This window comes from Rhinoraja longicauda, chromosome 22 (genome assembly GCF_053455715.1).
Source record: "Rhinoraja longicauda isolate Sanriku21f chromosome 22, sRhiLon1.1, whole genome shotgun sequence".
Classification (NCBI taxonomy): domain Eukaryota; kingdom Metazoa; phylum Chordata; class Chondrichthyes; order Rajiformes; family Arhynchobatidae; genus Rhinoraja; species Rhinoraja longicauda.
The window spans coordinates 4,557,682-4,574,448 of NC_135974.1; the positions used below are offsets into that span (position 1 = coordinate 4,557,682).

General features: G+C 45.0%; 1 protein-coding gene across 1 annotated transcript in view; it reads left to right on the top strand.

The window, feature by feature from the left end:
- Positions 1-16,002, top strand: part of ddx27 (DEAD (Asp-Glu-Ala-Asp) box polypeptide 27) — a 35,501-nt gene extending 19,499 nt beyond the window's left edge. Inside the window, exons 11-21 of the mRNA XM_078418634.1 lie at positions 805-946; positions 6,026-6,179; positions 8,149-8,230; positions 8,787-8,964; positions 9,841-9,947; positions 11,137-11,233; positions 11,564-11,655; positions 12,679-12,802; positions 12,974-13,070; positions 14,653-14,727; positions 15,834-16,002. Of these exons, the coding sequence (XP_078274760.1) occupies positions 805-946; positions 6,026-6,179; positions 8,149-8,230; positions 8,787-8,964; positions 9,841-9,947; positions 11,137-11,233; positions 11,564-11,655; positions 12,679-12,802; positions 12,974-13,070; positions 14,653-14,727; positions 15,834-15,849 (1,164 nt within the window). The 3' untranslated portion in view covers positions 15,850-16,002. The remainder of the gene's footprint in view (positions 1-804; positions 947-6,025; positions 6,180-8,148; positions 8,231-8,786; positions 8,965-9,840; positions 9,948-11,136; positions 11,234-11,563; positions 11,656-12,678; positions 12,803-12,973; positions 13,071-14,652; positions 14,728-15,833) is intronic.
- Positions 16,003-16,767: the final 765 nt, after the last annotated feature.

Genomic DNA, 16,767 nt, shown 5'->3' on the forward strand with positions numbered 1-16,767 from the left:
GCCCACTCACCTAAACTATCCATATAGCCTCCTAATATTCTTGTTACATTTTCCTACCTTTGTGTCGTTGGCATTATCATATCATATCATATCATACACATACAGCCGGAAACAGGCCTTTTCGGCCCACCAAGTCCGTGCCGCCCAGCGATCCCCGTACATTAACACTATCCTACACACACTAGGGACAATTTTTTTTTACATTTACCCAGCCAATTAACCTACATACCTGTACGTCTTTGGAGTGTGGGAGGAAACCGAAGATCTCGGAGAAAACCTACGCAGGTCACGGGGAGAACGTACAAACTCCTTACAGTGCAGCACCCGTAGTCAGGATCGAACCTGAGTCTCCGGCGCTGCATTCGCTGTAAAGCAGCAACTATACCGCTGCGCTACAGTGCCGCCTTACTGACAGTCTTGTAGTCCCAATGGTAACCATCAGGAGGAGGCAACAGTCCACCAGCCACTTTGCTCATTTTTGTTCACTGTTCGTCACTTCCACCATCAACTATTAATACCGTATATTAATGCTATCGACAAATGTCCTGTGCCGCATTTGTTAAATGCCTTCTTTTAAAATTCTACCTACACTCTTGCTTTTCATTTCCTAAAGAAATTGCCATTGTGTCTTAAAAAATGTCTGATGGTTGTCATTAATCTGTCTATATTTCTCCAGAAGTGACCCATTAATCGTGTTGCTTTTCTTGGTGCAGGTTATCTGATTCATCCATTTATTTATTTTCTGCCACTTTCAAGAACTGTTATTTGATGGTAATTTCAGGTTTTTCCTGTCGTTCCCTGCAGGTGAATGATCTGGCATCGGTGTCATTGAAGAACCCAATTCGGATCTTTGTGAACAGCAACACAGATGTTGCCCCCTTCCTCCGTCAGGAATTCGTACGCATCCGCCCAAACCGTGAGGGAGACAGAGAGGCAATTGTTGCAGGTAGCTAAGAGCTGCATTTGAATTCTGAGTCAAGTTGAGTTTATTGATATTACGCAAGAACAGTGAAGTACAAGAACAACGAAAACCTTGCTTGCAGCAGTATCACAGGCATACGGACTCAGACAACACAACAAAAACATAACTCCCTGGTCCACTCGTCCCTTCCTACCCAAACCACCCCCTCCCCGGGCACTTTCCCCTGCAACCGCAGGAGATGCAACACCTGTCCCTTTACCTCCCCCCTCAACTCCATCCAAGGACCCAAACAGTCTTTCCAGGTGAGACAGGTTCACCTGCACCTCCACCAACCTCATCTATTGTATCTGTTGCTCTAGATGTCAATTTCTCCACATCGGCGAGACCAAACGCAGGCTCGGCGATCGTTTCGCTCAACACCTTCGCTCAGTCTGCCTTAACCAACCTGATCTCCTGGTGGCTGAGCACTTCAACCCCCACTCCCAGTCTGACCTTTCTGCCATGGGCCTCCTCCAGTGCCATAGTGAGGCCCACCGAAAATTGGAGGAACAGCACCTCATATTTCGCTTGGGCAGCTTACAGCCCAAATGGTATGAACATTGACTTCTCCAACTTTAGATAGTTCCTCTGTCTCTCTCTTTTCCCCCCTTCCCAGTTCTCCCACTGTCTTCCAGTCTCCACCTATATCCTTTCTTTGTCCCGCCCCCCTGACATCAGCCTGAAGAAGGGTCTCGACCTGAAACGTCACCCATTCCCTCTCTCCTAGATGCTGCCTGACCTGCTGAGTTACTCCAGCATTTTGTGATACCTAAATTATACATAAATCACTCACAATTCTGCAAGACAGTAAAAAGAAAAAAGACTGCAAAAATGTGTGGACGTTTGTCAGAGAATTCAGTTGAAATGAAAGCAGTTAAAATGTACTGTTGCACAATTAATGCATATTACTCAATCTGTTCAACCACTGTTGCAGATTGTACTTCTTATATGTGGCTGATACCAATTCAAAGTAATGACCACTAAGGTATCACAAAATGCTGGAGTAACTCAGCGGGTCAGGCAGCATCTCTGGAGAGAAGGAATGGGTGACGTTTCGGGTCGAGACCCTTCTTCAGACTGATGTCTGAATGACCACTAATGTCAGCCTGGTCACTCCCCTTCTTGTTGTTGCCTTTGGTTTAAGATTTTATTCTGCCTTGCATTTTCACAACCAGAGACATGTTATATATTAAAGGGAATCTGATCATACAACATTGTTATATTGTTACAATTGAAACTGGGTTGTAACATGCAAGTTAAGTGCATGGCGTAAAGTCATGTGACTTAGATAGTGCAAACAGTTGCAGAATGTGAAGCCTGTAGAAGCCATTTTAAAAGTTGGAACAATAAAACATCCCCCCCTTCTTATCTAACAATATAACAAACATCTCTTGTATCTACGGAACATGGTTTAGAGCACAGTAACCATTAAGGTATAATCATATTGTTCATGTGAAATGGATTTCTTTCTTCTCGACTGATGAATGCATTATCAAGGGCATGCTGCACCATTGGTGGGGAGTTGTATTTTGGATGAGATGTTAAACCCATGATCTCTTCAAATCAGAAAGGACAATTTTGTACACACTAGTTTACCACATTCAAACTAGGGTTAAGATGACTAATATTGTTTACAAGATGATATTATGAACTCAGATTTAGGGTTTGATTTGCACTCATTTCCAAATTATTTGGGATAGAGTTCTGTTGTTCACTTTATAGACTGATTAAATTAATATTAAAAACAATAAAACATTCATAAAGGAAGAGAAATTGTAGGTGCTGGAAATCTGAAATCTTAGAAATTACAGAAACTGAATTAACATGTTGAGTTAATAAAACCAGTAAATGCTGTAATCCAGCAGGTTGGATAGCATCCAGATCTTGACAGAATCCAGCAGGTTGGATAGCATCCAGATCTTGACAGAATCCAGCAGGTTGGATAGCATCCAGATCTTGACAGAATCCAGCAGGTTGGATAGCATCCAGATCTTGACAGAATCCAGCAGGTTGGATAGCATCCAGATCTTGACAGAATCCAGCAGGTTGGATAGCATCCAGATCTTGACAGAATCCAGCAGGTTGGATAGCATCCAGATCTTGACAGAATGCGGTAATTGTTTCCCTTTCCCGACTCCCTTCGTTTTTCCAGCATTTTCTATTTTATTTTAGATTTTCAGCTACTTCGTTGCAACTTTGTGGAGACTGGAAGACAGTGGGAGAACTGGGAAGGGGGGAAAAGAGAGAGACAGAGGAACTATCTAAAGTTGGAGAAGTCAATGTTCATACCATTTGGGCTGTAAGCTGCCCAAGCGAAATATGAGGTGCTGTTCCTCCAATTTTCGGTGGGCCTCACTATGGCACTGGAGGAGGCCCATGGCGGCCATGCTTCTATTGTGCGTGGCCACAATTGACTTTCTCGGCCACCGTGTGTCCTCGCAAGGCGCGGTTCCCCTGCCGGACAAAGTAGTCGCCATCCGCCGGTTTCCCCGTCCGTCCTCGGTGCGTGGCCTGCAGGAGTTCGTCGGCATGGTGGCCTTTTATCACCGGTTCATGCCATCCGCGGCCCACATCATGCGGCCGCTATACGAGCTGCTGGCGGGCAAGCGTAAGAATGTCGTGTGGACCGACGAGGCGGTAACGGCTTTTGACGACGTAAAGGAGGCCCTGGCTCGGGCTGTGCTGCTGGTTCACCCACGGGAGGATGCCCCGACAGCCCTTACGGTGGACGCCTCAGAGTTGGCGGTTGGTGCCGTACTGGAGCCTTCTTCAGCCGGCACCTCAACAACGCCCAGAGGAAGTACAGCACCTTCGACCGCGAGCTCCTCGCCCTGTACCTGGCCGTTCGTCACTTCCGCTATTTTCTGGAGGGCTGCCCGTTCACCGCTTACACGGACTGCAAGCCGCTCACGTTCGCCCTGGCAAAGGTCTCCGACCCATGGTCCGCCCGACAGCAGCGCCAGTTGGCCTACATATCGGAATTCACTACCTCCATCCGCTTCATCGAGGGGAAGGAAAACCGGGTGGCCGACGCGTTGTCTCGTCCTGCCATCAATGCCGTGTTAGAAGTGGCGCCCGGCATTGATTATTCTGCCCTGGAGGAGGCCCAGCTAACGGACGGGGAGATGCCCGCCTACCGGACTGCCATCTCTGGCCTCCGCCTTGAGGATGTTCCCCTTGGCCCCGGAGCAGCGACGATACTGTGCGATGCGTCGGCAGGTCAGCCGCGCCCCATCGTCCCGGCCGCGTGGCGCCGGAGGGTGTTCGACGTGGTCCACGGGCTGGCTCACCCATCCATCCGGGCAACGACCGCACTGATAGCTGAGCGGTTCATGTGTCACAGTCTACGCAAGCAGGTTGGCCACTGGGCCCGCACCTGCATTCCGTGCCAGACGGCAAAGATTCAACGCCACGTCCGGGCGCCACTCCAAGAGATCGGTCTACCCTGCTGACGTTTTGACCACCGGCACGTGGACATTGTGGGCCCGCTCCCGCCGTACCGGGGCATCACCCACCTCCTCACGGTGGTGGACCGCTTCACGCGGTGGCCGGAGGCCATACCGCTGGCTGATACATCAACAACCACATGCGCTCGTGCGTTGGCCGCGCACTGGATTGCTCGCTTTGGGGTGCCGGTGGTCATCTCATCGGATCGGGGACCACAGTTCAACTCCGAGCTGTGGTCGGCCATGGCCCACCTGTTGGGCATGCGGCTGCACCACACCACGGCCTATCACCCGCAGGCAAACGGCCTGGTGGAGAGGTTCCACCGGCAGCTGAAGACAGCGCTGAAGGCGCGACTCTCCGGCCCCGACTGGATGGACAAGTTACCATAGGTCTTGCTGGGCATCCGGACTGCGCCGAAGGAGGACCTGGCTTCATCCTCAGCGGACCTCGTCTACGGGTCCCCGCTCACGGTGCCCGGGGAGTTCATGCCCTCGTTGCCGGGGCGAGAGGAACCGCCCTCATCCACCCTACAGCGCCTCCGAGAGCGAGTTGGCAAGCTCGCACCGGTGCCGACGTCCCGCCATGGGACATTCCGCCCTTACGTGCCATCGGCCCTCCGGGACTGCGCCTTTGTGTTCCTGCGCCGTGACGCCCACCGGACGCCACTCCAGAGGCCGTATGAGGGCCCGTACCGGGTGCCGGAGCACGGACAGACAACCTTTGTCTTGGACATAGGGGGCCGGCCGGAGGCAGTGTCAATTGACCGCCTGAAGCCGGCCCACTTAGACATTGACCGGCGGGTTGCCCAGCCTCGGCCACGAGGTCGCCCACCTTTGCGGGTCCCACCACCTGTCCCTCCAACTGTGCCTCTGCCGGCCCCTCTGTCGACTGATTACCGTACGCGGTCCGGTCGGGTTGTGCGACCACCAGTGCGCTTCGTGCCTCTGGTTCTGGGGGGGGGGGGGGGGGGGGGGGTCCTGTGGCGGCTCCCAAGGGTCGGGCCATATCACTACCGACCCCTCGGCACGGAAATGGACCAGTCCAGGAGGGCGGTCCGGACTACATATATAAGGACAAGGTTTTGGGCGCGAAGCCATTCCGGCAGACTCGACCCGTCTGATAACCGCGTATTAAAACCATAACGCCCCCCAAAATACCTGGCTCCTTGCCTTTATTTCGGGCCTCTACCGACGCGCCACAACGTCAAGTTAATGATTTTCCATCAGATTTAGGAATCTATTCATAGTCCAATATACTGTATATTTTTTAAATCCATCCACCTGCTTTAGAAAGGAATGTACTCCATAGTGTCATACGCAATATTTATTATTTAATTAAGAGTATTAGTACAAATTTTCTACTCATTATTACATTTCTGTTTTGTGAAGCTTGTGCAGTGTGCAGATTGATGTTTTTGGGTGTCTGAGGTGTTTTGAATTGCAAACTTGTCAGCCACGTTTTGTGTCTTTGGCTCATTACCATTCCAGCACTTTCCCCGTAGGGGATTTGTATTTTATATGTAGAGTGAGTGAGAGGTGGGAGTGAATAAAATTGGGGTAATATTTGTGCGAGGCGATTTGATTTGATTTTGTTTTATTTTCCTTTTCCTCCCTCTAGCTCTTCTCACTCGCACATTTCAGGACCATGTTATGCTATTTACACAGACTAAAAAACAAGCTCATAGAATGCACATCCTGCTTGGGCTGATGGGACTAAAGGTTGGTGAACTACATGGTGATCTTTCCCAAACCCAGCGGCTGGAAGCTCTTAGGTAAGCTGCTCCATTGATGGCATACTTGGTGTTAGATTCCTAATTCATTTTGTGGCTTGTAGGTATAACAAACTGAATGGTAAGCCATGCAGAACCAAAGTCATTCCCAATTTTTGCTGAGTGGGAATCTTTTGGAGTAGGTTGCACCCATGGTTTATAATTCCTACCCTTGAATGCTGCTAGTCATCCCTGCTGAAAATTGCGTGGGTGTGAGTAGATTTAGGGTGTGATTAGGCTTACCCTTGATTCTGTCTTTGTAGACGTGATGTGGTGACTTGCAAAGTCTAAACTTGCACCTCTTCATGTCTAAGCTTTTGAAGTTTGGGGTGTTGTTTGAAGAATGAGGGGATCACCGGGATCCATAAAATGGATCGTACTCGCTTAGTACTATGTACAAGAGATTTTTGTGTACATCCTATAGATTTGTAATGCGTTTCCATTGTAACCTCAGCATTTACTTTAGTAGAGTGTTTAGTAGGTTTAATATTGTGACCTACATAAGTTGACAGTTCAAAAGAACACATGTTCAAAAGAATTTCAAGTATTTCAAAATCGATTGGTGTGATATGACCAGCAGAGTTCCAGGTGGACTCCTTGATCATATTTTCTCATCTTGACTCGATCAATAGTTGAGATAATACAGTTAACTTCTGGAACCCGGAGCATGGAAACTAAATCAGACAGCCTCCCACTCCAGGGTGCTAGCCATTTTCCATGCTACTATGTACTTTTCCTTTACATTCGAGCTCCCAAAGTGTAATATCTTGCACTTGCTTGGATTAAACACGCATCTGCTATTTCTCTGCCCATTTCTGTAGTTCATTTATATCCCACTGTTTACTTTGATAGCCTTCCTCTTTGCCCGCAACTCCAGCAATTTTGGTGTCTGCAAACCTACGATCCAACCCACCTACATTTACGCCTGTCATTTTATATATATCACAGAGATACTAGCACAGATACCTTTGGAAGTGCAGTGATCACAGACCTCCAGCCAGAATAGCAGCCGTGCACCACAACTCTGTTAGGGGTAAGACAGTCATGAATCCATATGACCAGGTCGCCTTGAATCACATGCATCTTAATCTTCTCGATCAGCCTACCATTGGGGGAACTTTATCAAAAGCCTTACTAAAATCCATATGAACAACGTCCTCCGTCCTACCCTTATCAATTACCTGTGTCACTTCCTCAAAAAAACATTGTTTGGGTTAGTAAGACATGACCTGCTATGTGCAAAGCCATGCAGGCTGTCCCTAACTAGACCATTCCCTTCCAAATGTGAATAAATCCTATCCCAAATAACCTTCTCCAATATCACCCCTACCACTGATGTGAGACTCTCCGGTCTATTGTTCCCTGGATTATCTCCCACTCCCTTCTTAAACAAAGGAACAGCATTGGCTATTCTCCAGTCATCTGGGCACTCGCCTACCGTTAGAGAAGACACAAAGATCCTTGTCAAAGTCTGCAATTTCCCCTCTTGCTTCTATTAATTTCCTGGGATCGATTCCATCGGGCCCCGAGGATTTATCCACCATAATACTCTTCAAGCTCGCCAACATCACCTCCTTCATGATCTGAAACTCCCATTGCATTTTAGTATTCTCTATTCAGGTATTGCTGTCTATGTCCTTTACCTTTGTGAATCCAGCTGCAAAGTATTTGTTTAGTACCTCACCTACATCCTCTAACTTCAAGCACAAACTCCCTCCTTTATCCATGAGCAGTCCCATCTCCCTGGTTACCCTCTCGTTTTTAATGTGCATTTTTAATCAATGACTATTTCCTGAAGTATGATACATGAGGGCAAATCTAAATAAAGATTCCTCTTGTCAAACAGCTTATTTTGCATGATGTGTTTGAACTTAAACCATAGCTAATGTAACAACTATACTTCCAGGACAGTGTTATGCTGTTGGATGTGAAAGTAATATTAGCTCATCATTTGTCTTTTCCATTGTGACAGGCGCTTTAAGGATGAACAAATCGATATTCTTGTAGCTACAGATGTTGCTGCTAGAGGACTGGATATTGATGGGGTCAAAACAGTAAGTGACTCAAATGTGTAAAAGGACAATCAATGGGAGATCGATGGCGTGGATCGTACAAAGAAGTTTTTGTTATTTTTGCGGGTGGGCTTGTATATTCACCCCAACTGATCCCATTACCAGCAGATTAAGCCTCTTTGCCACACAGGATGTTGTCGAGAAGGTTTCTTCCTGAGGTAACTGGGAGTTGATTTCACGTCAAAGTCTAACAAGGGTGGCACTCTGCAATATCCCGGGGAGTTGCAAGTTCAAATTTGTAATGGTCTTGCGATCCACTGTTGGCTTTCCAATTCCCTTAAACTGCTATATTTATAATAAGTGGTCTCACAGTGTTACAGCTGGTAGAGCTGCCACCTCACAGCGCCAGAGACATTGATTTGATCCTGACCTCGGGTGCTGTCTGTGTGGAGTTTGTGCGTTCTGTCTGTGACTGCGTTGATCTGGATGCTCTGATTTCCTCGCACACTGAAAGCTGATCTCTGTTTAGCAAGTAAGAAAGTTTAAGTAAATTGACTGAGTTAATTAGTTTCAGTGAAAGAATGTGTTTTTACTGTAGGTGATCAACTTCACAATGCCCAACACGGCCAAGCACTATGTGCACAGGGTGGGGCGTACAGCAAGAGCAGGTCGCACCGGGCGGTCTGTGTCCCTCGCTGGAGAGATGGAAAGGAAAATACTCAAAGAAATTGTGAAGAGAGCCAAAACTGAGGTGAAAGCTCGCGTCGTTCCACAAGGTGAGAACAGACACGACCGTTGTGCTTGGCATGTGCTGTAAAGTTGAAAGACCTTAACTGGATTTGCATTTGCCCAACACTGTTGCTCGTGCTGATGACCAGTGGATGGAGTACTGAAAGGTGGCTGGTGCTTGTGGAGCCATCGTTCAGCAGGAGTTGAGAATTGCAAGAGGGAGGAATTGTGCAGCTCGTACCAATGTAGAGCGGCATCTCGAACTTGTTGGATTCTGGATATTGCTCAAGTAATAATAATAGTTAGTAGTTAATTTGTCATTCCACTCCTTACAGATCATGCAAGGAATGGGACAAAACAGAGTGCCTCCAGGGGCCACAGTGTAATACAAATGGAAAACATATAGACTGGGGATGACAGTGCAGCACAATATGATACAGTACAATACAATTAGACAGTGCAATACAATTAGACAGTGCAATACAATACAATACATATAGACAGGGGATGACAGTGCAGCACAATATGATACAGTACAATACAATTAGGCAGTGCAATACAATACATATAGACAGGGGATTAAAGCATGTGAACGATAAAAGGTTGTCTTCTCTACATGCTGCATGTTGTTCAAATAAATGAATGAACTAAAATGACCTATGCTCTTTGTCTTTGGGGAGCAGTATCACAGCCAGGACTGCAACAGGTGCTAGAGTTGATCTGGATGGTCTTGGGCTGAGGAGGGGGGGGGGGGGGTTGATGCTAATTGTTTTTGGTTCTGGATTCAGGATGGTATAAGCACTTGTGTTTGCCTCACAGTTGTATCGACTATAATTAGGGAATGTCCCAACTTAAACGTTACAATATGACAGATGATGCGTGTGGGACCTAGTGCTCACTCATGTCCTTGCTCCTACTCACAGATGTGGTGATGAAGTTCCGGCAGAAGATTGAGAAATTGGAAAAGGAAATCTATGCTGTTCTGCAGCTGGAGAAAGAGGAAAAAATGATGCAACATTCAGAGGCTCAGGTGTGTGACATTTACCTCGGGTTCCACACCATGTTACTAGTGGTGACAAATTAAGTGTTGACAATGGTCAACCAAATGCTGGATATATTAGCCACAGTTGTTCAGTGAATCGTTCAATGTGGGAATCGACCTTTCAGTGCAACAATCCATGCTGGCCTTTGAGTACTTGCATGTGCTAATACCATTTTCCAACTGTCGGCCTGCATCCGTCCATGCCAAGGTGTTTACTTATCTTTACCACCAAGTCTCGCAGTGTGTTTCAGATTTTAAATGCTCTCTGGGTGAAAAATCTCTTCCTCAAAACCACTCTAAATCTATTATCCCTTACTTTAACCTTGTACCCTCAGATTATAGACGCATTGGCTAAGGGAAAAGCTTCTCACAGTTCTGTTTATGTCCATCATTCATAAGTTAGTGCACCACAGTCTGCTCTGCTCTTTGTTTTCTCTGCTCCAAGGAAAACAGTCCTGACCTGTCAACATTCCCTTGAATCTCCTCTATCCTTTCCAATGCATTCACATCTTTCCTCCAGTGTGGGAAGAAAATTGCACACGATATTTCCACTTGGCTAATGTTTTGTCTATATCTGCGTATTGGTTGATGAATGCAAGTAACGCGTTCGCCTCAACCACCTGTGCTGCTGCTATCAGTAATATTTGGGCACGTACATCAAGGTCCCTCAGCTTCTTCCTGCATTCTCAGGTCATACCATTAACAGTGTGTGTCCTTGCCTCATTACTCCATCCCAAATGCATCACCTCACATTTTTCTGGTTTACGCTCCATCTGTATGATAACCTGTGCAGGGATGATCAATATCCACATGCTAAATTATTTGCCTTTTTAAACAGAACTATCTCTGTCTTTAGGTAATGGCGCATTGTGCGAAGAGATACCTAACTCAAGTTTATGTTGTTTGGAAGGGATTGTGTGTCGAGGGTTAGCATTTTTGGCTAGTTGTGTCCAAATGAAAAGAATGATATAAACAAATAGGAGCATTTGTTTCATGATTGATGGTCTCCTTTTCCCACAATACTGTTGATTGCATGAGTATAGCTCATTATTCAGCAGTGTTGAGTAGAAAGAATTGTTGATGAGAGTGTACGGAGATGGAAGGAAGGGGCACTGCCATTAAGCTGGAACATTGATTAGCAGTAAACATTGACTCCTAAATTACTTGTTCCCTGCAGATCAACACTGCACAAAACAAGCTGCAGAAGAACAATGAGGAAACCAGGCCAGAGCGCACCTGGTTCCAGACCAGAGAGGAACGCAAGAGAGAGAAAGGTGAGCTTCATTCTAGATAAGCCCCAGGAAAGCTATCACTAAAGTGCTGAAATGTCTGGTTTTGTGCAAGGGAGAGGAGAGAGTAACCAGGCTGAAAGTGATCCTTGAAGAGAATGACTGGTGTGAAAATGGTCCTTGATAATGGGGTTATGTGCTGTGTAACTCTGACTCAAAACCACATGCAGACATTTATTTTGTAATTCCTTAGACTGTACCGACATAGTACAGATTGCATGTTTGCAATTCTCATTTCAATAGGGGAATTGATCATGGAATCGTTTGACAGGAAAATATTTATTAAGGATGTTTAATGCTTTCTCTTAAAAACAGTTTCAAAGGCTCTGCAAGAGTTTGACGTTGCATTAAGAGGAAAAAAGAAAAGGAAATTGTTCATGGAAAACATGAGAAAGAAGGAAATGACGGTGAGTACTGTTGAGTGTTTCAGGGAGTTTAACATGTGGCATGTTCACGAGTCACTTGAAAACCTCTTGCAGCTGATTGTAGTTAAATTAAAGTTGGATATCCGAGGCTTGACTTCACAGTCTTGTGACGAGAGTAGCAGTGCAAATATAATTGTACTTGTATTAGTGCTCGATTAGCAGAATATTAAGAATAAGTGTGGGGTGGATTTTTCGATTGAGTGGACTGGAGTGAAAACAAAACTCCTTCAATACAATATATCTTTATTGTCATTGTACAGGGGTACAACGAGATTGGGAATGCGCCTCCCATAAGATGCAATAAATTAATTAGCTAATCAGTATTAATTTAAACAACTCAATGAAACAAATTAAAAACAGTTTTAAAACAGAATAAAGTGCAAGTAGATCTGCGCCGGTTCACTGTGCGATGTGACCATCCGGCTCAGCAGGACCGGTTCATAGCAGCTATGGCCCTGGGGATGAAGCTGTTCCTGAGTCTGGAGGTGCGGGCGTAGAAGGCCCTGTAGCGTCAGCCCGATGGTAGAAATTCGAACAGACTGTTGTAGGGGTGTGAGGAGTGTTTGTGGATTCTAGTGGCTTTTCCGAGGCATCGTGTGTTGTAGATGCCCTCCAAGGCTGGATCAAATGGAGCCATGCAGGGAAGGCCCTTTAACACAGGTCTTAATCTGGATTTATTGTGACAGGAACTGGAAAGGTTTCCTGCGCAAGTGTGGAGGGACAAAATGGAGAATGTAATCATACAAATAAATGGATGCCTAGAAACTGAAGTAAACCATTTCACATTGTTTTAATTTTAGTTGCTCCTCTCTCTTTTTCTATGTGAAACATTTGGCAACCGTTAAGCACGTTGCTGCAGGAGAGCAGTGATTTGTTGGGAGGCGGATGTTGTAAATCTATGGCACCCAGTGACAACATTCTTAAGAGGCTAGCCTTAGGTGAGCCTGTCGGTGAGACTCTGGTGTACGGTGGCAGATGCAGTGACAGTACTCTTGTTTACCTCAGGCTGAAGAGAGGACACAGATTGAAATAGTCAAATCGCAGATGTATGCAGAGCGCATCGCTAAGCGAGGCCGCAGACCAAAGAGGGCACGAGTAATGCCCGAAGAGGAACCAAGCCAAGGTGCAGGTGGGTAAAGCATGGACCAACTGCAGGATGAAACATCAGTTAAACATGCTCTTCAACCAAGATCATAGCTGTTTATCTTGTAAAAGGAAATTATTTGGTATTATTTTATACCAGTCTGATTGTAAAAATGTTTATGCGTTGAATGAAAAATCTTTTCTTCTCTATCATAAGGAGATAAATTTAACAGAATAAACAAATCAAAGAAGTCTGTATTCGATGAAGAATTGACAAATACAAGTCAGAAAGCTCTTAAACGCTACCGAGCAGGGTAAGTTGTAGAAATCAGCTTCTTCCATTTTGTATAATTCATTTGAAGTGGTGCAATATCTCACGGCATTACACAGCTTTATTAAGTAGAATATGATGCAAACTACATCAGATGTTAATAAGGACGACCTCCACCTCCTTCAAAGTGGTTTAGTTTAGTACCTCGTGCCTGATGGGAGAGGGGAAAAGAGGGAGTGACCAGGGTGAGACTCATCCTTGATTTTGCTGGTGGCCGTGCCGAGGCAGTGTGAAGTGTAGATGGACTCGATGGAAGAGAGGTTGGTTTGTGTGATGGTCTGGGCTGTGTCCATAATTCTCTGCAATTTCTTGCGGTCTTGGCTGAAGCTGTTCCCAATCCATGCTGTGTGATGCATCCCAATAAAATGGTTTAAAATAATATATTAAAGGAGGTAAGGGAAGCGGCAAGATTTATTCCCGAGGGTTTTATTACCTGAATGGTCAAAATTACAGGATTATCAAGAGATTCGTATAAGGGAGATTTAAACTGGAAGAGAGACTAGTTTAGTTTAGAGATACAGGGCCCTTTGGCCCACTGAGTCTGCGCCGACCAGCGATCCCTGCACACTTACACTATCCTACACACACTAGGTATAATTTACAATTATACCAAGCCAATTAACCTACAAACCTGAAGGTCTTTGGGATGTGGGGGGAAACAGAAGATCCCGGAGAAAGCCAGTGCAGGTCACGGGGAGAACGTACAACCTCCATACAGACAAGCACCTGTAGTCAGGATCAAACCCGGGTCTCTGGCGCTGTAAGGCAGCAACTCTACCGCTGCGCCTCCGTGCCGCCCGGGAGTGGGAGGGTTGGGACACAGTCTGATGTGTTGTTTTGTGGGTGTGTGGAAACCTATATCAGTGATAGATCTGTGCTTATGGACAGGATGCAAGAATAGTGTACTTGTCATTTTGTTTCATGTGAAGAAAACACACCAGCGGGGAACATGAGCTCATAAGGCTACCTTGCAGATAGAAGACGTAGGAACATTAGCTGACATGGAGGGTACTAGTTCTTGGATGGATGGACATGTTAAATTCTCTAACTTTATGGATAATAATATACCGTGGTCTGTACCTGCCTGAGGTCAGAAGCTGCAATGTCTCAACTGTGAACGTCAGGGATGCCTCCACCCTCCTTAGTCTGGAGTCAGATGTTGGTCCCTCTCAAATGGAGCTTTGTCACTCACAACAAATGGCAAATGTCATTTTGGAGATTCAGAAAACTTTTCCTTCTGCTTGGAACAAAGTAGAAGGAATGTATTTTTTGTCTAACTATTTGGTACTGGGGGAGAGAAATGCATCACGTCAGGTGAAATAGATGAGCTTTCCTTTTCTTGGCATCATAAGAACAAAATTGACAAAACTGGAGCTAGGCAGCTTCACACGACCAGTAGCATGAACCAAAGCTTCATTATTGGAGATCTTATTTAGTAGATAAATTGTAGTATAAAAACATTGCTATTAGTCAGAACTTGCCGTATGGGACACATATAGTTTCGATTTCTGAGATGTGATGCTATTTTGATATCTGGAATAATTGAATCTTGCTTTTTTTTGAAGGCCATCATTTGAAGACAGAAAGAGACTTGGAATATCACAGCACAGGAAAGGGAATGCATTTAAATCAAAATCTAGGTAAGCTTTTCTGTTCCATTTTTAAGAAAAAGTGGTCAACTTTCACTTAGGTGATTAGGTCAGACTGAATATTCCTTAATTCAGTACCCCATTACCAGAACGCAGTTAAGTTTGCTGTACATATTTCTGCTTTTTGTCTTTGTATTGACCAGTTTACTTAGAATAACTGATAATTTGTCTGTTTATATTTGTTGGTGTTGCAGCTACTATCCCGAAAAGCTACAGCAAGCATGAATTTAAATGTTCTAGTTCATTTGACTCTTCACTCTGACAACCAGGGGAATGTTAAAATGTGAACAGTTTCTCCAATCTGCTGCAGAGAGGTTTTCTGGGAGGGAGTTGAATTTGCAGTTCTTCTGTGTGGATAGTTGTGCAGTCCAGGGACAAACAGCCTGCTAGTGCATTGCCCAATGTTACATGTGCTCGTTTATTCATCCCCTCGAGTGGGTGCAGGAGTGAGATCAGTGTTCTGCTTCAGACATAATTACATCTCAAAAATGAGTAGTCTCTCGCAAAGAACTGACGCATCATTTGGCTGTGAAACATGATTTACAAATATTCACCCCCTGCCCCCAGTTCAAGGATGCCAAAGTAAATATAACGGCCAGTTCATTATAAACATTTTATTCTAATGGTATAATTGGATATGCTTTGTTGAATGTTTCTATTATCTGTTTTTTGCCATTTGAAGATATTGAGGTATCTTTAACTGCAGCGCTTGGGTACAGTGCCCGTATAATGAAAGTGATATCATTATTAGTACTTAGTACATTTGGAGTACTTACAAGGCAGGTTCATTTTGTTGTGGCTCAGCTTTCCCATTCAACGTCCTCCCCTTTGAAAGATTAGACTTTTGTTGACGCAGAGGCCATTTGGCCCATCATGTCCATAAACCTTCCACCATCAGGTCCACTGCCTGCCAGTCACAGCTCTTTATGTGCACCTCCAAGGCTTTTCTTACATGGTCACTTCACAGTGCGGTCAGGCTCCTAGCCCCTTCTCTCGTTCCCTCTAATGCTTCTGCCAATCACTTACGATGAGCTGGAATCATCCTCCTCTTGCCCATTTCTTATGCATATTATTCACATACGTCCTTTGTGTTTCAGGTACAAGAGAAGGTGAACCCAAACAGAAAAGCAGCTGGATATTCATGAAATTGCCTTTCCAAGAATGAGGTCCTTATTAGCATGTACACTTGTGACTTAATAATGAAACTGGTTCATATTTCTGATCTGGAAAAATTGTGTAAGGATGAATATCAATTTATTGAAACAAGCCGACTTCCAATTTTATTACAATTGAGATTTCATTTGGTATTGTTTCACTTCATCTGTACTCTCCCACCTTCTGTACCCATTTTTGATTATTGTGGGTAAAGCCCTTTCAGAAATATAGACATTGCATTGTAATGGAAACAGGTATGTCTCAATTTTAAATGGTGTCCTGCAGACACCTATGTTCACTTAACCCTCGCTCTGCCTCGTCTTCACCTTGTTGAGGAGAATCTCTACTGCCAACAAAAAACAGACAAAAGAAAATATTGAAATAGGAATCTTGTTGGCTTGAAGTGAGCACTTGTCCTTGAGTATTTTGTATTATATAAAAAGATCTGACATCTATGACGACTATTTTGACAAAATGACAGACTGAAATCTGCTCGACTGGACTGGACAGAAGTTCCGCTTATTTGACTGGTGCATCCTTCCATTCTCAGGACACTCCTTCTGGATGTGGTGTTTGCTTAGCTGTATCAATGTGAAAGTTTCCAAAGTTAAAATTCCACTTTGCCACTGGCTAGTTTTGTTTTTCTCTCTAAACTTAATCAATTTTTCAAAATTAGCCTAATGAAAAATTGACATGGGTACAAGAAGACTTAAATCAGAAGGGGGGGACATTAAGACAGTAGTGTTTTGAATAGGGTTGTGAAAGATGGGAAACAGCACTCAAATAGTTGAAATCAATCTAGCGTAGCCTCGTTGCACGTCCTCAAATGCCACTATATCATTTAGCAGGGAAGCCAAACCAATGCACCCATTCTAC